Below are 24,595 nucleotides of genomic sequence, written 5' to 3'. Positions count from 1 at the left end.
GCTCTACAGGATCACACCAAGATGCATGGCTGGCAAAGCATGGCCAGCGAAATGTGGCCAGCTAAACCATCGTTTCCCCAGAACACACCTGTTGGGTGCTCCTCTCTTGCTGCTGCATAATGCATTTTTCAAGCTTTTTGGGCACGCATAAAAGTCAAAATATTTTAAACTTTTCATCAAGGTGCAAAGTCGCACTGCTCGTTAATGTCACTTTTGGCCACGTGCACACAGCTCTGCTCCACAGATGTCCCATCTGTTTTTCAAACTGCACTTTCAAGGCGCTTTTGGAGCTGTCGCGCCCAGTGCGATGAGTCTCAGTTATTGGGTATGTGTTATTGTGTGAATACGGCATTTAAAAGGATTAGTTCAGATTCACCAAAGTAACACATAATACATACCAGCTCTGATTATTTTTTACTTTTTTTACTATTTTTATTTTTTTATTTTTATACTGGGCACCCCAACACAAATTAACTAAATAACTGAGACAGCAGTAGACCAGCAGCTCCCGTGTTCACCTAGCTAAAATCACTGTTTTTGTCTATGGAGTTTGGTGGCTTTGATGGTAAGAGCATGGATGGGGAAGTGAGGCAGTAAACCGTTTTCCCGTTGAAATGGGTAATATGACAGAAAGGTAGAGCGAAGAAAATACTCTCAATATAGTGTACACTAAAGCTGTTATTGATGATTTTAGGTGGAACTTTTGGCTAAAAAGTGGCTAAAACACATTTTGTTGCTGACCCACCTCCACAGCAGTACATTGCTTAGCTTCCTTTTCCAACTCCAATCTGCTTCTCCAAACTGGAGGTGTGCCGACTGACATCCACTGCACGAAATACACAGACGAGGGATAAGTACCTCATACAACCCAACATCACAAAATCCAAACTATCCCTTTCATATCAATCATCTGTACAGCTTCTTTCGTAATTCACTTATAGTACTTCAAAGTTAGTCTTTTTTCTCACGGTATGTATGTGATTTTACTCGTCTCTCCAGATGAAGTCAAAACTGAAATGGAAGCTACACAAGTCATTCATTTTAGGTTTTATAAAGATTAACAGTATGAAGTAGCTCAGAAGTCCAAACAGCACTGGCATCGTAGGACTTTGTTTCAGAGCAGCTACCTCTATTATTTTTGGCGCAGCGTGCGTCGCTGCAGGCGGATCCGCCACCCAATGGCAGAATGTGCCTGTTTACTTTTCAGGTTCAATGCCAGATGACACTTCAGAGCAGCAGATTTTTGTTATCTTTTTTGTTGTTTGTTGTTTTTGTTGTCCATATCTCACCTTAACAGACACCTACACAGCATCTCTACTCTGGTTATAGTACTTGAAATAATACCCAAACATTCTGTTAGACCTGCCAAGCTGTTTCATGTGTGCAGGAGGTGGTTTTGGATATACAGTGCCATAAAGAGACATAATGGTTTCTGTCTGAACTGTTGGTACTGTACTGACAAAAACTGCAAAAATATGTAATGTGTCAATAAAGGAAAGGTTCATGTGTTCTATCATGACAACACAGGGCAAAGAGGTGACAGCGATCACCTCCACATCCTTACATTCATTCAAAGACTTGACAAGATATTTCCACAACCACATGAGAATCTGTAACCTTTATGATCGTTGCCGTGAATCAGCGCTCTCTCACAGCATCAATAAAATTTTATAAATAAATGTAGGGTTTACTGCTGTTTATTCCCTATTGTATTCAACCTATTGTATTCAACTTGATCCTACTGTAGAGTGCGTCACTATAAAAGAAAGCATATGTAATTGACATCCATATCTGCCATACTTTTGAAAGAGATGTCTTGGGGACCAGACTTTTAATGTCACTGATAATGTATGATAAAAATAGTTTTCCTCAATGAAATCTTTCAGATTCATTTTACAGATAAAACAAGAAGTCGAGTTACTGACTGAAAAATAAAACATAAACTAATAAAATATATCAACGTTTTTGATAATTATTGAGCCATAAGTACACCTCCATGCAACTATGGAGTTGAACTTCTTGTCTGTGAAAATATGGATGCTTCACACACATCTTCTTCCTGGCAGCGGAGAAGACAATTTTGAGGTAACATCAAGGATTAGTGTCACCAATTCAGGATCTTACCAAATGTCTCCCCTTCTCTTCCTGAGATATGACATTAAATAACAGCCAGAAAAGTGTTAAAAGGCTAGAAAAGTGCAGAACATTATGATGTCGAAGTGGAGATGACCGTTGACTCTTTGGATATAAAGTGTAATCACTTCATCATTTTATCCTATAAGACATTACTGTGAAATGTTGTCATACTTTGCAAATGAATTCATGAGTTGGCCAAAATCATGCTGTGTGATGTCACAGTGACCACCAGAGTCCAAGTGCTCTTTTGTACCAAATTTGAAGAAATTCTCTGAAGGCATTCTATCTCTTTCATGAAAAAGGGAAAGACGGATGGATGGACACCATAATGCTCGCTTCATGCCTCACTGGTGCAGAGGCATATAAACAGCTTCTCAAATGTGAGTACTTGCAGTGCTTTTTGTGTTTGACAAATTTGGAAACAATACTTTTAGGTTCCCTTTGGCTGTTGGCCAGACTGAATGAGAGAGATGAAGATTCTGCATTTTTTTTCATTATTTTCTGACATTTAATAGACCAAACAATTAACTGACTGACCATAAAATATAGCTTGTCAAAATAGTTGCTATTTGCAACCCCATTTCATATCAGGCTGGGCTTTAATGCATATTACTGAAACTAACTCTATACTATAAGCTTACTGAAATGTGTGAAAGACTTAAAATCATTACTTCCAACACAAAATATAAACACTGGTTTAATAAAGTGCAATAAAGAAATCATTTCCTCTTATTTGCTAACTCAAGGAGAAATACATGAATGTGTTTTTGTATCTGTTTTGCACAAGGAGGCTGTTTTTTCACTGTTTGATATAGTGGAGCTAAAGTGTGACCAAGCCCAACTATCACAACTGTCAACACTTGTTCTGTCATACTCACATGCGCGCACACACACACACACACACACACACACACACACACACACACACACACACACACACACACACACACACACACACAACCACACAGTATATATAATTATCAAAACACAGGATCTGAAGACATGCAAGCACATGCATGATTCCCATGTCTGCACAGACAGACAGACAAACACACACAATATTATATATGTACAGTGCACATACACACTATTTTGTATCCGCCACACCTTCAGAATATTTGACAGGGCGTTAAATCTCCCAGCAGACCTACTGTTTGTATATATATTTATTTTTAGCCCCCAAGGCATTCAAGCTTTTACTCAAACTGTTCATTTCAGGCCAGCCTTTAGTGTCAAACATCAGCACTATTAGAGAAAATAACTGATAACACGCAGAGCAGTGTAAGCTCACTCAATAATGCTCCAGAACAAACAAAAGATGCCACGAAAACTCTTGTGCATGTTAATTAGTTACAGTCTAATAACAAGACCGAAATATGAGGCCCTGCATGTTTTAGACTTACTCTAAGTTTAGACACTTTCATAGAGAAACCAGCATCAACCTCCAGGGCTGAAAAATGAAGCCAATGCAGAGGTACCAAAAACTGCAGTTCCTTTAATGGCACTTATATATATATAGCCCTCATATAGCCCTGTGTTAAAATGCCCAACTTCACAGCAGAAATAAACATGGTCTGTAGCTAATTTGTCCATTTGTGAGGCTACACTGTTTAGATGTTATAAGGCTAAAGTTGCGTAATAACGGGTGCCGCCACTTGAGTAACAGGTGGGTGCCAAACAACAAACCACAACCCACAACTCAACAGGAAATGTCACAGTTGATATGTCCATTATTTTATATGATCTATAGTTGTGAATGACATTGCACTTTCTGGCCAACTTGTATGCTTTATATATCGCAATGTTCTCTAAGGACGGGAATATATCTTGGCAAAAAAAGTTATTTTTTGAGCACTGAACACAAAATTCCCAGAAACAAAACATAAACATAAACAAAAGATATCACCCAGGTTTATATGCACTTCTAGACTTAGAATTCAAGAGGAAAGTAAACTTGCAGAGGGTACCTTACTACTTAAAACTTGTGGTTTGGTTGGCATTTCCCAATGAGTAAAATCCCACAGCATTCCAAAATCTTAAATGCTTGAATGGACATGAAAATTAGTATATCAAGGATCACCGAAAATGTAGATAATAGGCTTTTCGGGTTCATACAGGAGAGATGTGGTAATGTGATCTATTCTTGTTCCCTTCCTCTTGACTGAGCACATAAACCATCATATTAAATTAAAGAGCGACACAGTGTGGAAAGGCTTTCTCACTACACCACTCTCTACATGTATGAGTGTTTTAAAAAGACAGCACAGGTAATAAAGCCTGTATGTGGTGTCTTACTCATGCTTTTATCTTGTTAGAGTATTAGGCACACATGAATGAACATGAGCATGTGTATTTACAGTGTATTGACCTGATACTGCCTCCTTCGTTGGAAGAAGAAATGTTTAAATTTTTAACTGGAGCATGCAAAGCTAAGTCTAAAGATCTTACCTCTTTCATGCACCCTGACACACTATGGGCTTAATCACACAAAGACACGTTGCCAGCAAAACCACTGATTCCCTGCGGTACAGGGAGCCTGTTGGGTGCTCCTTTCTTGCTGCTGTGCAATGCCTTTTTGGCGATTTTTTGGGCACGCATTATCTATTGCAGTTATCAGGGAGCTGGTATCAGTTTGTTAGGCAAGTGCCCTAAAAAAAAAAAAAAACGAAACGTGCCATATTTTCTAGTAAGCAAAACACGTGTCTAACTCAGTGATGGAATTATATTACAGAAATATTCTCCATATCAAACTCTATTAGTTGTACATTCCCGAGTTGTGTCTTTTCTGAGTCTAGAACATTTTAACTCTAACAGACAATGTCAATGTTTTTGTACAAAAGCCACTGGTTAGTCCTAGTGGAGAGCCTTGCAATGGGTTGAATCAATTTATTAGTGAGTTTGTTCTCACCGTTGCTCTCTGTGCTCTTCTGAGGTGTAGCGACCCGTAGGAAGATCTGCTGCCTCCATGAGTGGCGGTGGCTCCGCAGAGGACTTTCACCAACCCAACACGCTGCACCTGGTGTGGAAAGAGCTGCTACATCACTGAAACACAAACAAGCAAACACACACAGTTTATACCACATAAACACACACAATTATATAAAAGTTGATAACAATTAAAGGCATAAATTCAGTTGTTTCTATGCAACACAAAGCACAAATTATAGCTATACTTGACACACTTACATGGACGTGCCTATTTTGTGTGTGTACCTGCTCTTTGGCTCAGGACAATCGATCTCTTGGACTGGGGCCAAAAATTGAAATTTCAGAAAATTAGGGACAGAGGAGGAGGAATGGAGACGAGCACGCAGACCGCCCAGAGGACTGAGATGGAGAGATTGAGGTGAACAAAGGAGGCAGAAAACAGTTGAAAAAAAAAGAAACTCAGCCCCTGTCCACACAGAAAAATGCATTGCTTATGAGAAAAGTTTTTGATCTCTTTTCAACCTGTCAACCAATGAGTGACACGTGTTCCTCTGTTTGAACGGGGCTTTACATAATAACATGGCAAACAAGGTCAAAGAATGACTGAACAATTAATAAGTGAATATAAAAACAGAGAAAAGAGATACTGCATGAGCTGAGCTGAAAAGCAATGCAAGAGCCTCACCGTCTTTTATTGAGTCGGGCTCCAGCGGAAGGTGAGGAAGGATGATGAGGAGGGAGAGGAGGAGAGGGAGATGAAGAGCAGGGAGGAACGGGAGGAAGGGTGGAGTCAGTTGGGACATGTCTGAGAAACAGTGCAAATACAGAGAGAGAAAGCAAAGAAAGTCAAAGACACTGATAAAAGTGTGAAAACTGAAAAGGGGGCGGTGAGAAAGAGCAGGGAAAATGACAGAAAAACACTTTTCAAGATACAGCCGAGAGATGAGATTTATGTGAGTAGATAACAAATTTTTCTTGATCATTACAAACCGTGATAAACTTGAGATATCGTCTTTTCCAGATTTAAAAGGCAAAAGTACAACTATTAAAAATAAGCCATGTAATAGTACTTTTAATGGGAAATTAAAAGAGACATCCACAGATTTGGCGCTGCACTCCTTTAGCCCCTTGAAACCTGTATGGGCATAACTTTTTCTTGTACTGCATTTAAATGCCTATCACAAGTATCTTAACCTTTGAAACAGGAGCGAAAAGGCATAATTCTCATTCTCAGAAAATTGCAAGAAATTGCTAGGTGACAACAAAATAACCTTTAAATAAATGTTAAAAAAAGGAGAGTGAGAGGGAAATATAAAAGAAAATGATTCAGAAGAATGGGGAAAATGTCCAGAAAATATATTTATGACTATTAGAATTATATATTCCATGTGACAGAACATATATATTTTTTTTCCCAGGTCATTTTCTTGTTTGTATTGTTTTTTAACTTTTATTTTTTGTTGCTAATTTTCATGTCATTCTCTTGTTCTTTTTACTACTTTGCTTTTTTTTTTTTTAGTTATTTCTTGTCAAGTTGCACATTGCCTTTATCCTATGTTTTGGAAAGAAACTGAGCCAATCTGCTCAGGTCTTAAAGGGTGAACACTGTCAGATTTATGATGAACTGTTCTGGAAAGTATAACCATGGATGGAACAGAAAAAAAGGATATCTATTTTGTTTCACATTCTTTTTACTTGCCAAAACCTGGAGCTTACATTACCCACTATGCAACTTGACCACTGACAGCTCAGCCAGAGGTTTGTGTATGTATGCCAGTAGTGGCTAATGTAGCCTCAAGCTAGCCTAATGTGAACTGGCTACAGAAGTCTGTAGAGTCTGTTTAACTCAACACATTGATTTTTTTTTTTTCAAATTTTAGATTTGTAGTCTTCAGACCCAACTGTCTCTGACCCACCTGATAAAAATGATTAGTTATCTCATAGCTCCCTCTGGAGCCACAAAAAAGATTTATACATTTTTTAAAAAAAGAGATCACAAAAGCATGCACATCTACATGACGAGAAAAAGGCTAGGACAAGAGATAATATACGAGCAGAAGAAACAAAGTTTGCAGTCTAGATTATGCTCCAGTGAATATTTAATAAAAGTACCACCATTTCAAGCCACATGCTCTTCATCAGACCAAAGTCACCTCAGTGATAATTATACAGAATATTCATGGCAGCATAATCTAGAGTGCAGACTTTAAACATTTTTTAACATAGGCAGTAGTATTCCCTAACGCCTGCAAATGCAGTTTAATGAGAAGAATCGGTTCGGCTATTCTCATTTCCTGTTCATACATAGGACAAAAAGTAATGCATTATCAATCATTTAGAACCTATATAATTGTAAACCAGGAGGCTGTATTCATGTGATCTATAAGATGCAGGCTGACCTTCCTCTCTGATGAGAGAGAAGGAGGAGGTCAGGTCACAACAATAGAGCAACAAAGTCCATGAGGGTAGGAGGGCCGTTGTGGGGGGTGGATCAAACTAAAACAAGACTCTGACCCAGGGGACCGGGGTTTGGGTCTTTTGTGAAACCAAAAATCAACATTGTTACTGATGCCCAACTGTGATTCTATTTCTAAACCAAACCTAAGTGGTTGGAGTATTTTTTGTAAGATATCATGGTGCTACATTGTGAAATACAACACAAACGGTGTACATAACTTTTTATAGGATATCCAGGGTTTCCAACACTATTTTTGGCTGCCTGCTACAATCGAAACATCTGCTGCCATGTATTGGTATTCATTTTATATTTTTGGAGCTGGGCTGTTCATTAGGAGTGCTTCTGTAATATACATACGATACCATTATAGGCTGCATTGTGCCATTTTGCTGGAGCGCAGGGTGTACTTTTGGGACAAATGGAGCAGCAGAGCATCAGGCACAGTGAAAGTGAAAAGTGAAGCATAATTGCAATGAGCCTAAGGCCACGTTTAGACAAGAATGGCCCGACTAAAAACGGAAATGTCTTTGCTTTGAGTTTAAAAAAAAAAATCTGCGTTCATATGATAATATTGTAAAAACGATCCTTGTGTACACAGATTTGCAAAAACAACTGGAAATGCTGTTGTATGCATGCCAGGCCAGTGGCTGGCGGTGTAACTTTGTAATGACACACCATAGAAGAACACCACATGCATGCTCAACGTGTGGCTGTGACATCACCGTTCTCAAAGGATCCGCGCATTGCCAGTTTACACAGCGACAGAAGGGGTTGCATTTTCTAAAGATTACACTCTGGAACCTGTTTAAAGCTTTGTGTTTTTAGGCCCCCAAAATGCCATTGTTGTGTGCCAAAGGCCAAACCGCAACAAAAGTTTAACCCTTCATGCAAGAACATTTGTCCTGTAAATGACCCCTAAAAGTTTGCATTCACTCTGCAGCAGCAGCTCCTCTTATCTGTCAGTCTGACCTAATCAACTCTGACCAGATAAAGTAATAGATTATTCACCTCCCAACTCCACAAACTGCATGTGAGGAAATAAAGAACTCATGAAGACATCCGCCTGCGCTGCTTTAACAGACTGGCAAAAACGTTTGAATTTAGAGAGGGGATACACACTTCATATAAACCATTGTATGAGGAAACATTGAATTGGTGGAGTTCCCCTTTAACTGTGAGCACTCTCACCTACTACATCATCTTATCTATGATTTTTTTTCTCAGATAACCAAAAGCACTGTCATCTGATTTTGCCTCCAAGCTAAATTTGATGTTAAGAGTCTTACTGTACACACAATAGTTGGTTCAAGGTCAGAGAAAACAAAGTTGATAGCCAAGATTTTAAGAGAAGGGCATCACTTTTCTGACAGGAACTCAACTTCTTTGTGCATAAAGCCAGCTTTCTCCTCCACTATGTAGATCTTCATAGATCTATTCTGTCTTGTCTCCCTTTGACACAGATACCCTGCCGTCACACAGTAACTTCATGTATGACGCTGCTCATTCCTCACCTCTACTGATGTAATCTAAGATCTCACAACATTGAATAACTGCACTTATTGTCACATTCTACTGGATGAAATCAAGCAATATTTAAATCCTCAACAATTTCCTGGTTTATGTTGGTACCACAACTCACAATGATTACAAACACATTTACTTTTCTACAAACACACACACAAACACACACTTTCCTTACTTGCTCTGGTGTGGAGAGTCGGTGCTGACGGAGTAGTGTCGTACAAGCTTGGGCTTGGTAGCTGCAGTCGGGTCCTGTGGTGTTTGAGTTGGTTTGTGCAATGGAGAGTACTCTGCTGAGGAAGGAGTGGGAGGGTGGCTGAAGGTGCTGGCCCGTCGGCGGAAGCCCTGAGGCTGAGCGTCACCGGGTAAAGAGGATGAGGAGGGAGACAGGGGGAGAGAGGAGTCAAGGCGCTTCAGGTCTCCTGTGGAGTTGTGGCACCTGATGATGATGAGAAAAGTATGTAAGGAGAAATACACAGTGTCCACACATACAGTTTTATGTCGTCCAAGGCAAAAAAGAGGGTTCAGGTGAAATTAACTTTCTAATTCATTAGAGGAAGGTTGGGATAATTTAAGATAAAGCTGGGTGAATATACAAATATACTTGATGCATTGCGGCTTGTTCCACATGCAATGTACAAAATGACTTAATCGCGCCGACTGAGTATAAATGGTCTCATTGGTGTTTATAGCCACTGGCCTGAGACTCGCTTCGGCGTTTTGTTTTTCCCTCTTTCTCCTATGACTCTATGCCTGTCACCGACACACACACAAAAAGCAGGACTTTTGCAGAGCTATTTAGTTGCATTTTGCAACCACAGAGCACCACTGTGGCTTTCATATACTATTAATATATGAACCAGAGAGCTGTCTCTTAAAGAGAATAAATCATCACATTTAATGGTGCTGCGGAAACAGTCTAACTTAATGAGTCGTAGTGGTGGCAGTGTGAGCAGGTGAGGCTTTGTGTTTTTTCATCTGCAGAGTCACATTTTGCGGCCACCGAGCAGCAGTGCGACTTAGAAATCTTTGCAATCTATAAACTGGAGAGCTGTTAGTTTGTTTTAAGCTCGCAGTACATGAATCCTCAAACTGTGGTTACAATTTAAATTTCTGTTAACATCAAACTGTTGACTAAAAGCTTTGAGTCCACAGCAAACACATCGACACTTCCAGCTCGAAAAGAGTCAGATCCCTCAAAATAAAAGCACCATGGGTTTTGCTTGGACTTATTTAACTATAACATTACTATACTTTATTTAACAATATAACAGTATTTTATTAGACTTAAGTTACTTCACTGAAAGTGTAATTCATTTAAATAATTTAATTCTTAGTAGTTTAGAGGAGTTTTTCAAATATCAAGATATATATCATATATCATGATATAGCCTAAAAATATTGTGACATTTTTTCTAATTTAAGCATAATTTAATTATGTACAATGTTATTTTTTTTTCTCTACAATTCTGGCTTTCTAGTTATGCAAGCCAAAAGACAATTTCAAACCTCACTGATTCATCTATCTGTTTTTTCCTGAAGACACCCACATAGGCTTAGAAACTGCTCCTTTGAACTTCTTTGAGGGTTTTGAAAACCCCTATGATCACGAATTCCGAGTAAAACAACTGCTCTGACCTTTAAAGCACTGACTGTTCTGCCCTGAGTTACGAGTCAGTGTGTGGGCATGTGTGTTTAGGTGTGTTTACCTGAGTGGGCTGGTGGGTCGCAGCTGGGAGGAGGCAGACAAGGGGTCATCTAGACAAGGTTGGTCCTGGCTGCTGTTGACCGTACAAATGGAGGAGCCGCTGTCACTTCCTACACTGTTGTCCCTCTGAGCTCTGGCCTTGCTGCTTCCCTGCCAAAAACACACACAAACCAAGGTTACATGCAGGACGTGATTTTATATGTAACCAATGTTCACAAACCAGGACAATACTTCAGTTACCCCTATCATTCACCATTTCTATGTTTCAGATGTGAAGATTAATAATGATGAAAAATAACACCACCTCCTCTAAAATGTCTGCTTTCCGATGTCAGATAACAAACAAAACATTTAGACATCATAACATACATGCATGAGCATTACTGAATACAAAGAAAGAAAGAGTATTATTACCTTCCAGATCCCCTCCAGGGACTCAGTGAGAGAGCGCTTGGCTCGGCTCTTGAACTGTTCGAGTCGCTGCCGACTGCTACTTTGCTGCTGCGCCTCCACTGGGGCCGGAACTGCCTCCTCACACACCTGCATATACATGGAGAGGTAAAGGTAGACAGAAAACAAGACAGTGAGTGTGTGAGAGGGAGAAGGAAGTCCTCATGAGTACTGTATGACACTAATGTCTGCGTAAATGCAAGGGATCAAATATTTTCAGTTATCTTTGCTTGGTGAACTAGGCAGTCATAAACTGTTGGCACTTTGGAAGAAATGTAAATTGTCATTAAGGCTGGGTATCATTCAAAAAGCGACCATACAGGTAACCCTAAAGTGATACTGATACCAACAAACAGTGGTATAAAAGATCCAGGCACTCCAGATGGTTGGAAAAGCATAAAAGGCCGTTAATTTATAGGGCTAGAAAGATTGAAAAATACACCCTGAAAAAGGCGTAAGCCAATATGCTTTGGTGTATTTTTAATGTTTGTAGCCCTATTAATTAAAGCCCTTTTATGCTTTTCAAACCATTCTGAGTGTCTGGACCTCGATCTTTTATACAACTGTTTTTGGTTATAAGTTCCTCCTTTTTTTTTTTAAACTATTCCTTTCTATGAGCACTGGTGCTTTGGGGGACACCAGAAGCGCTCCTGCCTCTCATTTTGATACTGATACCACTGTGCCAGTGATAGCCTTGACCTGACTTAGTGTCTTAAGTTTTTAAAAAGCGATTAGCAACAAATTAAGCAACTTATTCAGACCACCAAGACAAAAAAGAGAGACATACTGTATTACTCTATATATATATATATATATATATATATATATATATATATATATATATATATATATATATGTGTGTGTATATATATAAATAAGCAGAGAGGAGAGGAGACGCCGCTCACTGTAGGAGTTCAGTTGTATTGAGTTTCTATGGTTACACTGACGCTCTTGTGCTCTAGATTGGAAGTGTTAAAAAAGTGATCCAGTATAGAATAAGCGCTGTAGCTATCATGCCATTCAAATGTTAAACTGTTTACTTTACAGAACAGAGCAGTACGGATTATTGATGAAATTTAAAGATTTAGTTGAATTACAGACTTTGGCAGTTATGTTCAGGGCAAAAAGCAGAGTATTACCAGATAATATACAAAATTATTTGTTTTTAGTTCAGAGGATGACGATCATAGAAGGAAATTTAATTTTAAACTTTAAAGTATGTATGACCTACTTAAAAGCAAATGTGTATTTTAGTATGCGGTGTCAAACAGTGGAATTCTTTAGACAACGACTCAAATGGTAATATTAATATCTGTCAGTTTGAGAAAATGTATAAGGAGAAAAAAATTAGACAATACGAAGTTGCCAGGTAATGTTGATTTTTGATGGATGTTGAGTTGCTCCATGTGGCTTTGATTTTTTTTCTCTCTCTCATTTTCCTGTGAGTATTGACTGCTAATTAACTGACAGACAGACCATCTATTCCTATTTGTTGATTTATATTTGAGGAAGGGGCTGGTAAAATAAGATTTTCTTCTCCCTGTGCCTTTTCCATCACAGAATGTAATGTAGCAAATAACTTGTGGTTTGATTTTATGGTCTGTTTTCATGGGCAGAGTAAAGTGTATGTGAAAATTCAGCAAAGTTTTAACGCTTCTGTTAATGTGCAATGACATTAATGACATTACCATTATGCAAAAGAGTGTATGATATCATCTAGCAACACTTAGTGACACTAGCTACTTTTATTGGAAAAGAGTTGGCAATCTGGCAACACTAAATATTTTATTTGCCAAAAGAAAGTGGGGGAGCGTCAGCTGCAGCACTACACCTATGAATCTGGTTACAAAAAGAACTAAATGCAGAAACTGCTTGGCTGCAGCAGTTCCGATACCACTTGATACTGAGTTATTTTGGTCAATACCTTAAAAGTTTCAGCCCTAAACATCATTGCAATAATGACCGGAAACAAGTAATGAAAAAAAAAGGGAGAGATGGCACACTAGTGTAAATGAGTGCTTTTGAGATGTGAAAAAGCGACCTGTTTGCTGTCTCCAGGCAGGATGTGCTGATGGCTCCTCTGCCTCTCTGCATACAGATTCCTCAAGGAGGCCATCACCAACTCATTCTCCTCCTGATCACTCTTAGGACGAGCCCTCTGAAACATACAGACACAAAATGCAGACAGCAAATAAATAAGTGTAGAACAGTTTGCAAATGTTGAGACAATAATAGTGTCCAAACCTCAACTGGACAATAGCTACATTACACGACTTGTGGAACAGCCTGCCTGAAGACCTGAAGGCAGCAGACGGGATGGACATTTTAAAAAGCAAACTCACAACCCACGTTTTTAGGTTGGCTTTTAATTGAACTTCATCTATTTTTCACTTTTTGAGTCTGTTTCAGTTTTACTACTTCCTGTATAATTTAATTATTCTTAACATATTTATTTATTATTTTACTTTGTGCTGTTATCCTGTCATCGTCTTATTTCCTATTTACAACTTGTTTCTGTTCAGGTGTGTGTGTATGTGTGTGTGTGTGTGTGTGTGTGTGTGTGTGTGTGTGTGTGTGTGTGTGTGTGTGTGTGTGTGTGTGTGTGTGTGTGTGTGTGTATCCAAAAAAGATATGCAGACTTACAGTTTGCTAGTATTAAAAGTGCTATGCAAAAAAGTCTGACTGATTGACTATAGTGGTATATTGTCCTGTTTTGCATTAGAAAAGCAGTAATTTGCTGATCTGGTGTATTGACAGTTCAGCACTGTTGTAGTGTTGTAGTTCAGCTACATCACCAGCAGATGTCAGCTGAGTTATAGAGACATATTTCAGAGCATTAGGCTCTCAAAGACTCATCTTTAACTGTACAACCATCTATATTAACAATAATGGATTAATACCATCAACAGGCCCTAACACTTCACTTGTATAACTGGAAAATGAGACTGAAGTGTTGGGAGAGCCACAGGGAGAGAATCAAAGAGATGAGAGGGCAGGAATATTATAGTCATGTATAAAGACAGATCAGTGCGTCACAACAAATCCCACATGAAATACATGTGATTCCGCAGTGATTCAGTCATGATGAACTTGCAGGCCGACTGGTTTGTTTCCAGCTGCAGTCGTCTCAAAGGGAACTTGAGGAATTCACACTCTTGCCTCCAGGTGCAGTCACACAACAGACACATTACCATAGTGTTCTCAAAGACTGATGCTTGCTCCTGGTTGTCCAAAGTGGCCAAGTGTCTCTGAAGCTCCAGCTTGGTTTTGGACGGGTGTAGACCTGAAAAACATGAAAATACATAATAACAAGTATTACCGCCTTGTGGTTGTATGGCTCTGTAATCCTGTTAAGTTTCAGTGATAGTTTATATCCATGTATGTGAAAACATGGATGATTCACACACATCTTCCCCCTAGAAGCACAGAAGATTTATACAATCAGCAAATTTTCAAGGCAAACACCCAAGATTAGTGTCACCAATCAGTATCTGACCAAATATCTCCCCTTCTGCTCCTCAGTTATAAAGGAGAATAATGGACAGAAAAGTACTTTTACAGAATATTATTAAGCCACAGTGAAGTTGACTTTTGACCTTTTGGATATAAAATGTCATTTTATACCATTAGACATTTGTGTGAAATTTTGTCAAATGAATGAGTTATGGGAAAATGTCAGGTGAGGTTACACTGACCTAAACCTTTGACCAACTATGTCTAATATGTTTATCCTTGCATCCAAGAACATACTTGTTCCAAATTTGAGGAATTTCCTCAAGGACTTCTTGAAATATCACATTCACTAGAATGAGATGGATTCAAGGTCACAGTGACCTTGACCTTTGACCACCAACTTCTAATCAGTTAGTTGTTGATTCCAAGTGGATGTTTGGAATTTGTTGTGTTTGAAATTCCCTCATGGTATTCTTAAGATATCGCATTCACAATAACAAGACAGAAGCCGTCGTAGTGACCTTGACTTTTGACCTTTGACCACCAAAATTTGATCAGTTCATTGTTATGAGTTCATTGAGTCCATGTGGATATTTGTGTCAGATTTAAAGAAATCCCTTTGAGGTGTTCTTGAGACAGACATTCATGAGACTGGGACTGACATACGTACAACCCAAAAAATATTATGCTTCCATCCACAGCTATCAGCATCCTGGACGGCATGTAGGGTACTGAAGGTCAATGCTGTCACCGCCTTATACTTCCAAGTTTTAGTTTATTGGTCACATAATTCAGTAGCATAATATGCTATTATCACCCCTGTAATGCAATTATCTATACAGACAAACATGGTTAAATCAATTTGTGACAATTAAATAAAGACAAAATTAAAGGCCTTGTTACAATTGCGATGTACACATAAACTTCTCCTGTATTGTAACAGCTTTGCTGTGTCAAATTTTGTTACATCTTTTGGGTATCCAGCTGACAAATCAACTGTTCTTCACAAAGAAGCTCTGATTACATCAGTCCTTTTGCTTCTTTTATCCATCACATTCATATGCAGCGTCGACTCGCAGAATACATTTAATACAAATACTCAAATTTAAAATATGAAAATCACTGTTAGATTTAGCCTTTGCCCAGTATATTTCAAATATTTTAAGAGGTAAATGTGATGAACACTAACACTAAGGAAAATGGCTCCTTTATTCTTCATCAGTTGGATACAGATTTATACAAATGTATAAATTTCATCTATCATTATTACTCACACCAATTATAATTAGAAGATGCTTCTAATTTTTTGACATGCACTGTAAAAAGAGCCGACTAAAGAGACGGTTTTCTACCTTCTATCCTCTCACACAGTCTGTGGAGCTGCTGCATGGGGCAGCTGTCACACTGCTGGCTCTGGGTCTTTGCATTCTGCTGCTGAGCTGCCACAGAGAACGCCTGCTTCAAAGTCAGCATGATCTCATCCACCTACAAGAGCAAAATACAGTCCATCCGTAAACATCGAATAATGTCAGTGCATTGATCAGTCTGTTTAATTATTCACATTAGCTTCTTTTCAGAACTGTATTCCACTATAGAGGACAATAATTTGAAAAAAATCACCCCATGTGGGTCTTTGCAGATATTATATGGCACGCAGTATAAAAACCAGCAGATGTAAAAGTAAAATAAACAGGATATGCATTTTTTTCCCCACAGGCTGTCCGGTTTACTCTGAAAGGAGGTAAATACTGACCAAGTGATTAATAATTCAAGAATTACAGTATCTACTATAAGCTAATCAAATTGCAACATTAGCTGAGTATTACACAATAGAGTACATCCGCCTAGTGACCAAGGGTTTTTATCAAACTGACAGTCCATTTGACACAGTGACTCAGTGCCGCCCAGATACACTGAGTCATGGGTCTGAAGCATTAGAGCAGAATTTAATCTTGATTGACATAAAAACAACATTTGGTGAAAAATATCAGCTTCACGCTTTGTGACACTCAAATTTAAATCCAAAACAAACTTGCGAGTTGTTAAATTAAACTGAGTGGGCACATCAAATATGAACAGTGAGTGGGAAGTGCTGATATGAAAATATGAGGTTATGTGAAAATAGTTACAGAATTTCAGCAGAAAACGGTGGAAAAGAGCAAAACAAAAGCGATTTAGAATCAAGTTTCTTTTTTTACACGACAACACTGTATGTCCCATCATTTTCTTGCCATGTTCTGCTTTGCTCTCCCTTTATCTTCCATCTCTTACCAGTGATTCGTCGGTGCATTGGAAGACATAGCAAACAAAGATGCAGCTTCCTCCTTCCACGGTCTCCCTGCAAATGAAGCCAAAGTGATCGACGTGACGGATACCCTGGAAAGAAAAGATCAGGTGTTTCAGGATTTAGCAGATAGCTTTAAAAATCAAACACAAGCTGAGTAAGGTAATTACATATAGAATGCATGGTACCTGTGAGCAGAAGGAGATTTCTCTGAAACTCTTCTCTATGGCAACTTTCTTAGTGTCTGGACTAACCAAGTAGATCTGAGACCTCCCCACCTAAAACATACAAAAACACGAAGACAAAACAGTTTGAATGTTGAATTTACGTGTGGTTATGTGTGTGTGTGTGTGTGTGTGTGTGTGTGTGTGTGTGTGTGTGGTTTTAAGTGTGTGGTTTTAAGTGTGTGTGCTTCTCTGTGTGGTGAGGTTTGTGGTGTGGTCACACATAAAGCTGGAGCAGGCAGTTTCATTTTTGCTTTATTGGGTAAATATCGCTTAATGTACTTTGAGCATATTTTAATTCAAGCAGATCGAAAGTTAGACTTCTGCTCCTTTTCTTGTCTGTTTTTTATGCTTTAGAAAATCTAGCCCACGATGGGAGACTTTATTATGGAAGTAAACCTGTCCCATCTGATTTTGAAATAAAAAGGCCATTGAATTTCTGGCACTAAATATTTATGAATTGAAATTATGTATCTGATTTTTTTGCCATTTTCAGTTCAACTAATATATTTTCAAGTTGCTCAAACTCGATAGGCCAAATTCAGAGGCCAAAATACGAGGTATAAAATTCAGAGTAAACATCTGCGAAACCAAGGAAAAGCAGCTGATTCTGGATAAAGTAAAACCAACATCCAAAAAAGATATGCAGACAACGAAGAGCAGAGGGGCGAGCACAGATCCCTGTGGAACTCCAGCGGTCATGGGTTTCCAGCCTGAAGTGGCACCATTTACCACCACCTGCTGCAAAGCAACCCACAAAAGGATGACTGACTTATCAAAAAGAGATAAAGTCCAACAATAAATTAAACAAAATCGTCTGAATACAGACAAAAGGGACAATGGGGTGGTAAGGCGGTCTCTTTTGTGGTCAGATAAACAGGAGAGGGGGGCAAAGAGGGGCTGAGTAAATGTGCTGCAGGCAACACTACAAAAAAGTAAGATTAAATAAAAATTATGTCGAGGAGACACTGGGTTACTGTATGAAGCATGCATTTGCCCCTAGATAACTGGGGGAGGGGCTTTAGACAGAGTGGGGAGAGCAGCAAAGCAGGATGCCATTTCAAATTCTACCGTTTTCTTTTCCACTTTTCTGCCTCCCCCAGCTTTAACTAGTTATGGGCTAAGTTCCAAGTTTTTTTTAACATTTACCTTATATATAGATTTGTTTAAGGGCAAGAATGCCTATATCAATGGAGTTTGTTCATTAGTGAACTGCACCTACAAGTGTTGATCTGAGACTACGCAATATTTTTTTCATAATCAGATTTGTCAAATGGGGCAGTATCATTTCTTCCTTTTTTCAAAAAGTACCAAGAAATTTTAGGACAGTTCCGCTTTAAGGGGATTTTCCCATTCATAACGTCATTAGGACATTAGTCACTATAACTCCTAAACGTCAAAAAGGAACTCATTGGTTCATAATAAGCACACGGTCTAGTGTCTGTTAAATCCTTCACACTCTGTGGGCACACTTCACTGTTCTTCTGTATAAAATACAAATCACACAATCAGACACTCTCTGGGAAAAGGAAGATTTAATCTGTGTCTTTAAAATTAGGGCAATGATGTCACCGGGATGAGGTCATTCTGTCTACCACACATGTCAGAAGCAGGATGTATCATCAGTGTCAATAATATGTCTGTATTTGCTGAGAGGGACAGCAGCAAGCCCTGGTGGTTCCTGTGCCAGTGGTCACCATATCCTGTCTGGGGGACAAACAGGAAACCTGTTGGCAGCAGGTCACTGGGGTCACAGAGAGGTGAATATGTGACTGAGGTCATTTTGGGCAGCAGTCAGCATTTGCTCTTGCTGAGTCATTGAGAGATTCATATTTTTTCTCTCCGTCTGTGTGCTTTACGAGTTAAGGAGTATGAGTGCTTCATTTTAATGGAACCCAAAATTGCATTTTACAGAACAACAAAGTTCCCTTTTTATTCTCAACAAAGACATCTGGGAAAAGCATTGTGTGTGAGCTGGAAGTCAAACTACAGAGTGTTTGTCTGCCTCAACTCAGACAGAAACAATTAACCACAAAGATGGTGATTTTTTTGTCTATTCTGAGAAAGAGATCACTTTGAGCATCTTCACATTAAATATAATATCAGGAAAAAAAATCTATAATTTTCCCATATGACCAAGCATAGTCTGGACTGCTATGCACATACAGACCATGAGACTACTGCACCATCAAGTATAGTTTTTCCTTCTGTAACTTGCACATTGTCAGCACAGAATCAATTAGAAATGGTATTTTTCGGTCTATGCAGCTCAGGATGCCTGATGTACGGCCATGATTGCATTTCTCACAAACTTACTGCTGACAGCTTGCAGGAATTTGGATGTTATATGATTTCATTTTGCTTTGCAGCTCTCTACCTGTTGTCTTTGCTCTTTTATCTCATGAGACTTACACCTGTAAATCAGTTCATTCGGTCTGAACTAAGGAAAATAATAAAATGCATTTAGTGTTGCATTTAGTTCTGGTCTGGTTCTTGTTCACACTGACATATTTCATGTGAGTCAAGAGGTCTTAACATGAAGCTAGACAGACTGACAGGTAACTTCTTAATTGGACAATTGTGGTGATAGCACTCTGCATCATCAGGATCCACACGAGGAAATCAAATTCCCTGGATCAACACAAGTTCATGCAGCACTTGAACGCTTGTGATGTGTATAGGGGATGGGGATACAAGCACAGAGGTTTTAACGGCTTTTGACCTAAAAACTAGGGAAAATGTCTGTGTTGTCGTTCAGACCATGGTTACCATGGTTACCAAATGATTGGCATATATAGGTTCATGTTGCTATCATATGATTCTGTGGCTGGTCCATTTACTTTCATAACACAAATGAACTGCAATAGAGTCTGCTTGGAAGCCCTAAACACATGTTTTAAAGCAGTCTCAGTTCACTTGTTTGGTCTGCACAAGGGTTCAACTGACAGCTTTAAGACCAGCCGAAAAGAACCATACTAACCAGGCAAATGGAACTGAGTTCATTGTCACTAAACAAAACAGGGCAGGTGTGTTTGTGTGTGTGACAATTTGACACTGGCTTCTCTCTGTTGTGTATCTCTGTGGTCAGTGCCTCAAAGAACTCGTGTTACTGCAGTATATATGATCAGTACATCTACATGACGTTAGAAAAAGTCTAATTATTGTGTTAGAACCTCTAAAACTGGGCTTTAAAAATGCATGTAAATATGTTAGTTGGACTGAAATCGGACTAAATCGAATTTCTCGAAATTGGACTAACAAGCCCAGATAACGTGACTGGAAGTCAAGTTATTCCGTCATGTATACACCTTAGTCAGACTTTAACTGGACTAGGAGTTTTGCATCCTTGGTTTAGGGACTGTTTGTCACTTATAAGCGAGGAAGGGGTGCTGCAAAACGGGTCAGGAATTTAAAAAAATGTAAGCATTAAAGAGACTTGTGTTTTCAATTTAGGCTTAGGTGAAGAATATACAGCATGAAAAGGTCGTATTTTATATTTACTTTTAATTAAAAAGGCACATGCCCCAGCCACCGCCCTTCTCTGATAACTAAAGTACAGTCCCACAACACTGACACTGAAGCTAAGAGATGTTGTGTTGTGGATGGGGCCCACAGCAAAAAATATTTAAGCCACCTAAAAATAAAATCAATACCAGTTTAAGTGTACACTATTAAATAATTAATAATAATTATTAAATACATGCTCCTCTTTACCTTCCACGACAGCTTATGGAGGCAGCGGTAGAGCAGCAGCTCCATTGTTTGGTGTGGTAAAATAACTGTTTTTGTCAATGGAGTTTGGTGTTTTTGATACAACGGCTTCAAATCCCCATCTGTAAGGGCTGGTCAGGTGTTGAAAATATTCCTAATATAGTGTAAGTTACACTTAAACTGACACTGATTTTTTTTAGGTGGCTTAAAACCAATCAGTGAAGGCAGAGTTTGCTCAGTACTATTTGATCATACGTACATGCCACCCCAAAGTTATTTTAAATAAACAGTTATGGTTGTGATTAGGTCAATATCATAGACTGTATATATAATATAGGTCTACAGCATCTAACTGGAAAAGGGGGCATATCTCCACCTGCTGTGGCTGAGTCAGACATAATTCCGTCAATAAATGGATTCTCCCCCGGTGCTTGTATACTGGAAAAAGGACAGTAGTCCAATTAAATGGTCTAATGGAGCTGTAACATTAGGTCGACTTGACCCTCGTGTTGTCCTTGGGGTCAATCTGACCCCAAATGAAATCTTTTGCTATCAAAATATATTTTTTATACTGATGTAAACAAGGTCTATTGGCCCTAAACTCCAAAACGAAGGGAAAATGTGTGGTAATGGGTTGGACTGAAGTAAGACTAAAGGTGTAACACAGAATTCATTGAAAATGTATACAGTATGCTTTAAATAACAGTCAAAACAGGGTGGGGTCAGAGTGACCCCAGAGGACAAAAGGTGTATAGCAATCAGGAGGACATTACAAGCATTAACCCTGCATGTAAACATACTGACTGTGTGTGGTGCCAAAGACTGGCACATGACTGATACAACAGTGGATATTTTCTTTTATTTCTGGGGGTGCAATTACTGTAATGGATAATTACTATCAAAGAGTATATTAAATTGAGCAAACGTTGCTATTGTTTGTGTGTGCATATTCATTTATTGAAATTACCGTGAACAGCATGGTCCTGTTCTCCTGCAGGCTGGTGGGCTGGACTCCAGCGGAGAGGGCGTGTGCGTCAGTAGTGTTGGTGTGAGAGATCTCTGGTGAGAGTCCGTTCTCATCGAGGGCCTGCAGAGAGGGAAAGCTGGGGTCTCTTTTAAACAAGACAGGACGCTTCCCAGTGGTTGGGCTCCCTGCAGCACCATTACCAACGCTTCCACTCCCGAGTCCATTGGACTGAAAGGCTAATGCCCTCCTCAGTCCACCAGCTAACCCACCACTATTTCCTCCTTTATCGCCGGTCCATGAGCCATGCGACTGGCTGAACTTCTCGATGCACTCGTCAATCAGGGCAGGAGGTGCTTTCTTGTGAGCGACACTCACTCGGCCGCAAAACAGCACCTCAAACTTCTTGGCAAAGGCAGTCGGAGACAGGGCAGCAGAGGGTGCCGTGGAAGTTGTCATTGTGGAGAGAGAAGAAAAACATGTCTCAGAGGGGTCACTGCCTCCAGTGGACGTTTTGTTGGGTATGGTGGTGATGTCATTGTTGCGTGCCGAGCTCTTGCCAGCCTGCCTCAACGTACTGATGATCTCAGGAACCTGGAGGGATAGAGAGCAAGAGATAGGAACATGTAACTAAACATGGAACTACTGCAATAGCACTCTTTTAATACAACAGTTAGTTCCGACCAAATAATGTGATTGGACAGAAGGCATGGGTGCTGATACAGAGCACATCACTGGAACTTTTAAGTATGCATGTATCACTCTGCCTTCTGCCTGTTCTAAACCGTTATTCATTATAACAACTAATTAGCCTACATTAACGGGTGCCATAACAAACTTTGCACCTCAAACATGAACATATTTCCACAAATAATATTTGAGTAAATTAAGGAATGGTTGTCAGAATACGACAAATGTAAGCCAAGAAGCCTGGCTACTTCACTGCAACCCTCCAGGTGTGCTCATGTGACATCAGCTGAAGTTGTAACGTGACTGTCTGATCAAGCTGTTAACTTATCAGCACTGCACGCGCCACCAAAGAGACTGTAAACTGACTCTTATTTCACCAGATGCACAATAAATGGAAAAATGTTCAAGATACAGAAAAGCTGACCTACAGAAAATTGTAGACTTGAACACAAAGTAGGTTTGTGTTGCTTGGCAACAGTCCAGTCCCAGTCCAGATGTGGAACTATTTGTGTAGGCGGGGCCAAATAAATGATTGAATAGACAAACAAATTATAACCTCTTGTCCCTTAATACAGTTTACTGATAAATGGCATTTGAAGAAGTGTTGTATAAACCTGCAGCCTCGTCCCTATGACCAAAACACAGCGCTGCTGGTACTCAGTACAACAACACTCCCTCTCATGTGACTTTGCTAAAGTAAATGTATGACCGTCAACTTAAAGTGACCTACATACAGTTAAACTAACAAATATGTACACATCCATTTAAGAATGAGAAAAAGACTAGTGGAAACTCCTTATGCTTCACTCAGAATACACTGCTGATTGGCTTCAAAACATGACACAATGACGAAACCTGAAGTAAAAACAACGCCAGTTGCAGCATCTTATCTGTCTTCATTTCCCACCAACAAAGGGAACATATCAGAACTCATCAACTCAGCCAGCTAGACTCTGTGTTTATAGCAATATGACAGACAGACATGAAGTTGCACCAGAACCATTACCCTCTGCATGCCTTCTATTTTTGCCATATAACACCTGTTAATACTTTTAAATAAATAGTTTTATATAAATACTTTTTAATTACTACACCCATGTCCCCAAAAACATCACAATATACAACTTCTAGCAATATGAATATTGCAACTTCTAACAAAATAATATTGTGGATCAAAAAAAGGTCCAATGCACAGATTTTGACCCATTGCACATACATACTGCTTTAAGTCTTTGTGAATTTATTTTATACTGTACTAAAACTAATGTAGAACAAAGGATTGAGGGAGGAAAATGCATTAAGTTAATTTAAAAAAAAAAAAAAAAAAGAGTACTACATGGGCTTTAACACTATGTTCCTCTGTGCAGTCCTTCGATGGCACTCTGTGATTTGACCACTCAGACTTGTATATCAATTGGCCATACTTTTAAGTGTTTCTCTTGCATTGCCATCACATCCATTTCCATAATAAAGGGTGACTCCTCCTTTCTACAGCTGGTTTTTGGGAGCTCATACTGTCCCAGCACTGACGGCACACATCCACAAACAGGTGGCTGCCGGCAGTTGCAACAGTGGGTGAACACTGAAATAAACACTCAATACATGCTGCATGAATTTTCCATTTATATCCATGTAGATGCCACATCTCACTATGAGCTAATCTGCCATATGGTGTGATGTGTGTTATGGTCCCCTGAAATAGAGCAGCCCCTCTGGCGTCTTCCTCTGTTGAAAAGAATCGGCACCTTTAGACTCAAAGCAGGCTTTGTACTCACTTTCCCTTTATTTGATACCCTTCATTCCTCCTGACCCCTCCTTTCCCTCTTCACTCTCTTTCAATAAACTTTGGTTACCCACTTTTTCTCTGTAATGTCTACTTTTCATTTCTTATAAAACTATTTAAAGCTGAATTTGTTTACTTGTATCCCCATCTTGAGGGATACCGTGTATTTGGGATTTTTGTGTGCAAACTAAACACCCTCAGCACGCCACCATTGGTTATGTGTGTGAGTATAAGAGAGAGAGGGACAGACTATCCAAAATGGAACTATCTTTTCCTGGTCTCCTT

The 24,595-nt window shown here is 39.2% G+C and overlaps 1 protein-coding gene across 5 annotated transcripts in view; it reads right to left on the bottom strand.

Annotated features, from left to right (window-relative positions):
• The window catches only part of tbc1d1 (TBC1 (tre-2/USP6, BUB2, cdc16) domain family, member 1), a 71,844-nt gene that overhangs the window by 23,635 nt on the left and 23,614 nt on the right, over window positions 1–24,595 (bottom strand). For 4 of the 5 annotated variants that reach the window (XM_088075385.1, XM_088075386.1, XM_088075387.1 and 1 more), the window contains 12 exons: window positions 21,841–22,431; window positions 17,127–17,216; window positions 16,926–17,030; window positions 16,007–16,139; window positions 14,393–14,484; window positions 13,243–13,359; window positions 11,166–11,291; window positions 10,753–10,901; window positions 9,222–9,482; window positions 5,750–5,869; window positions 5,350–5,463; window positions 5,045–5,178 (listed from right to left, as the gene is read on the bottom strand). In XM_088075385.1, the coding sequence (XP_087931511.1) occupies window positions 5,045–5,178; window positions 5,350–5,463; window positions 5,750–5,869; window positions 9,222–9,482; window positions 10,753–10,901; window positions 11,166–11,291; window positions 13,243–13,359; window positions 14,393–14,484; window positions 16,007–16,139; window positions 16,926–17,030; window positions 17,127–17,216; window positions 21,841–22,431 (2,032 nt within the window). The remainder of the gene's footprint in view (window positions 1–5,044; window positions 5,179–5,349; window positions 5,464–5,749; window positions 5,870–9,221; window positions 9,483–10,752; window positions 10,902–11,165; window positions 11,292–13,242; window positions 13,360–14,392; window positions 14,485–16,006; window positions 16,140–16,925; window positions 17,031–17,126; window positions 17,217–21,840; window positions 22,432–24,595) is intronic. The other variant, XM_042484948.2, reaches the window with a different exon arrangement.

The sequence above is a fragment of the Plectropomus leopardus genome, chromosome 3 (assembly GCF_026936395.1).
Source record: "Plectropomus leopardus strain MGB_pleo_1.0 chromosome 3, ASM2693639v1, whole genome shotgun sequence".
In the NCBI taxonomy this organism is placed as follows: domain Eukaryota; kingdom Metazoa; phylum Chordata; class Actinopteri; order Perciformes; family Serranidae; genus Plectropomus; species Plectropomus leopardus.
The sequence above is the reverse complement of the archived record's forward strand: the minus strand, read 5'-3'. Positions and strand labels throughout refer to the sequence as shown.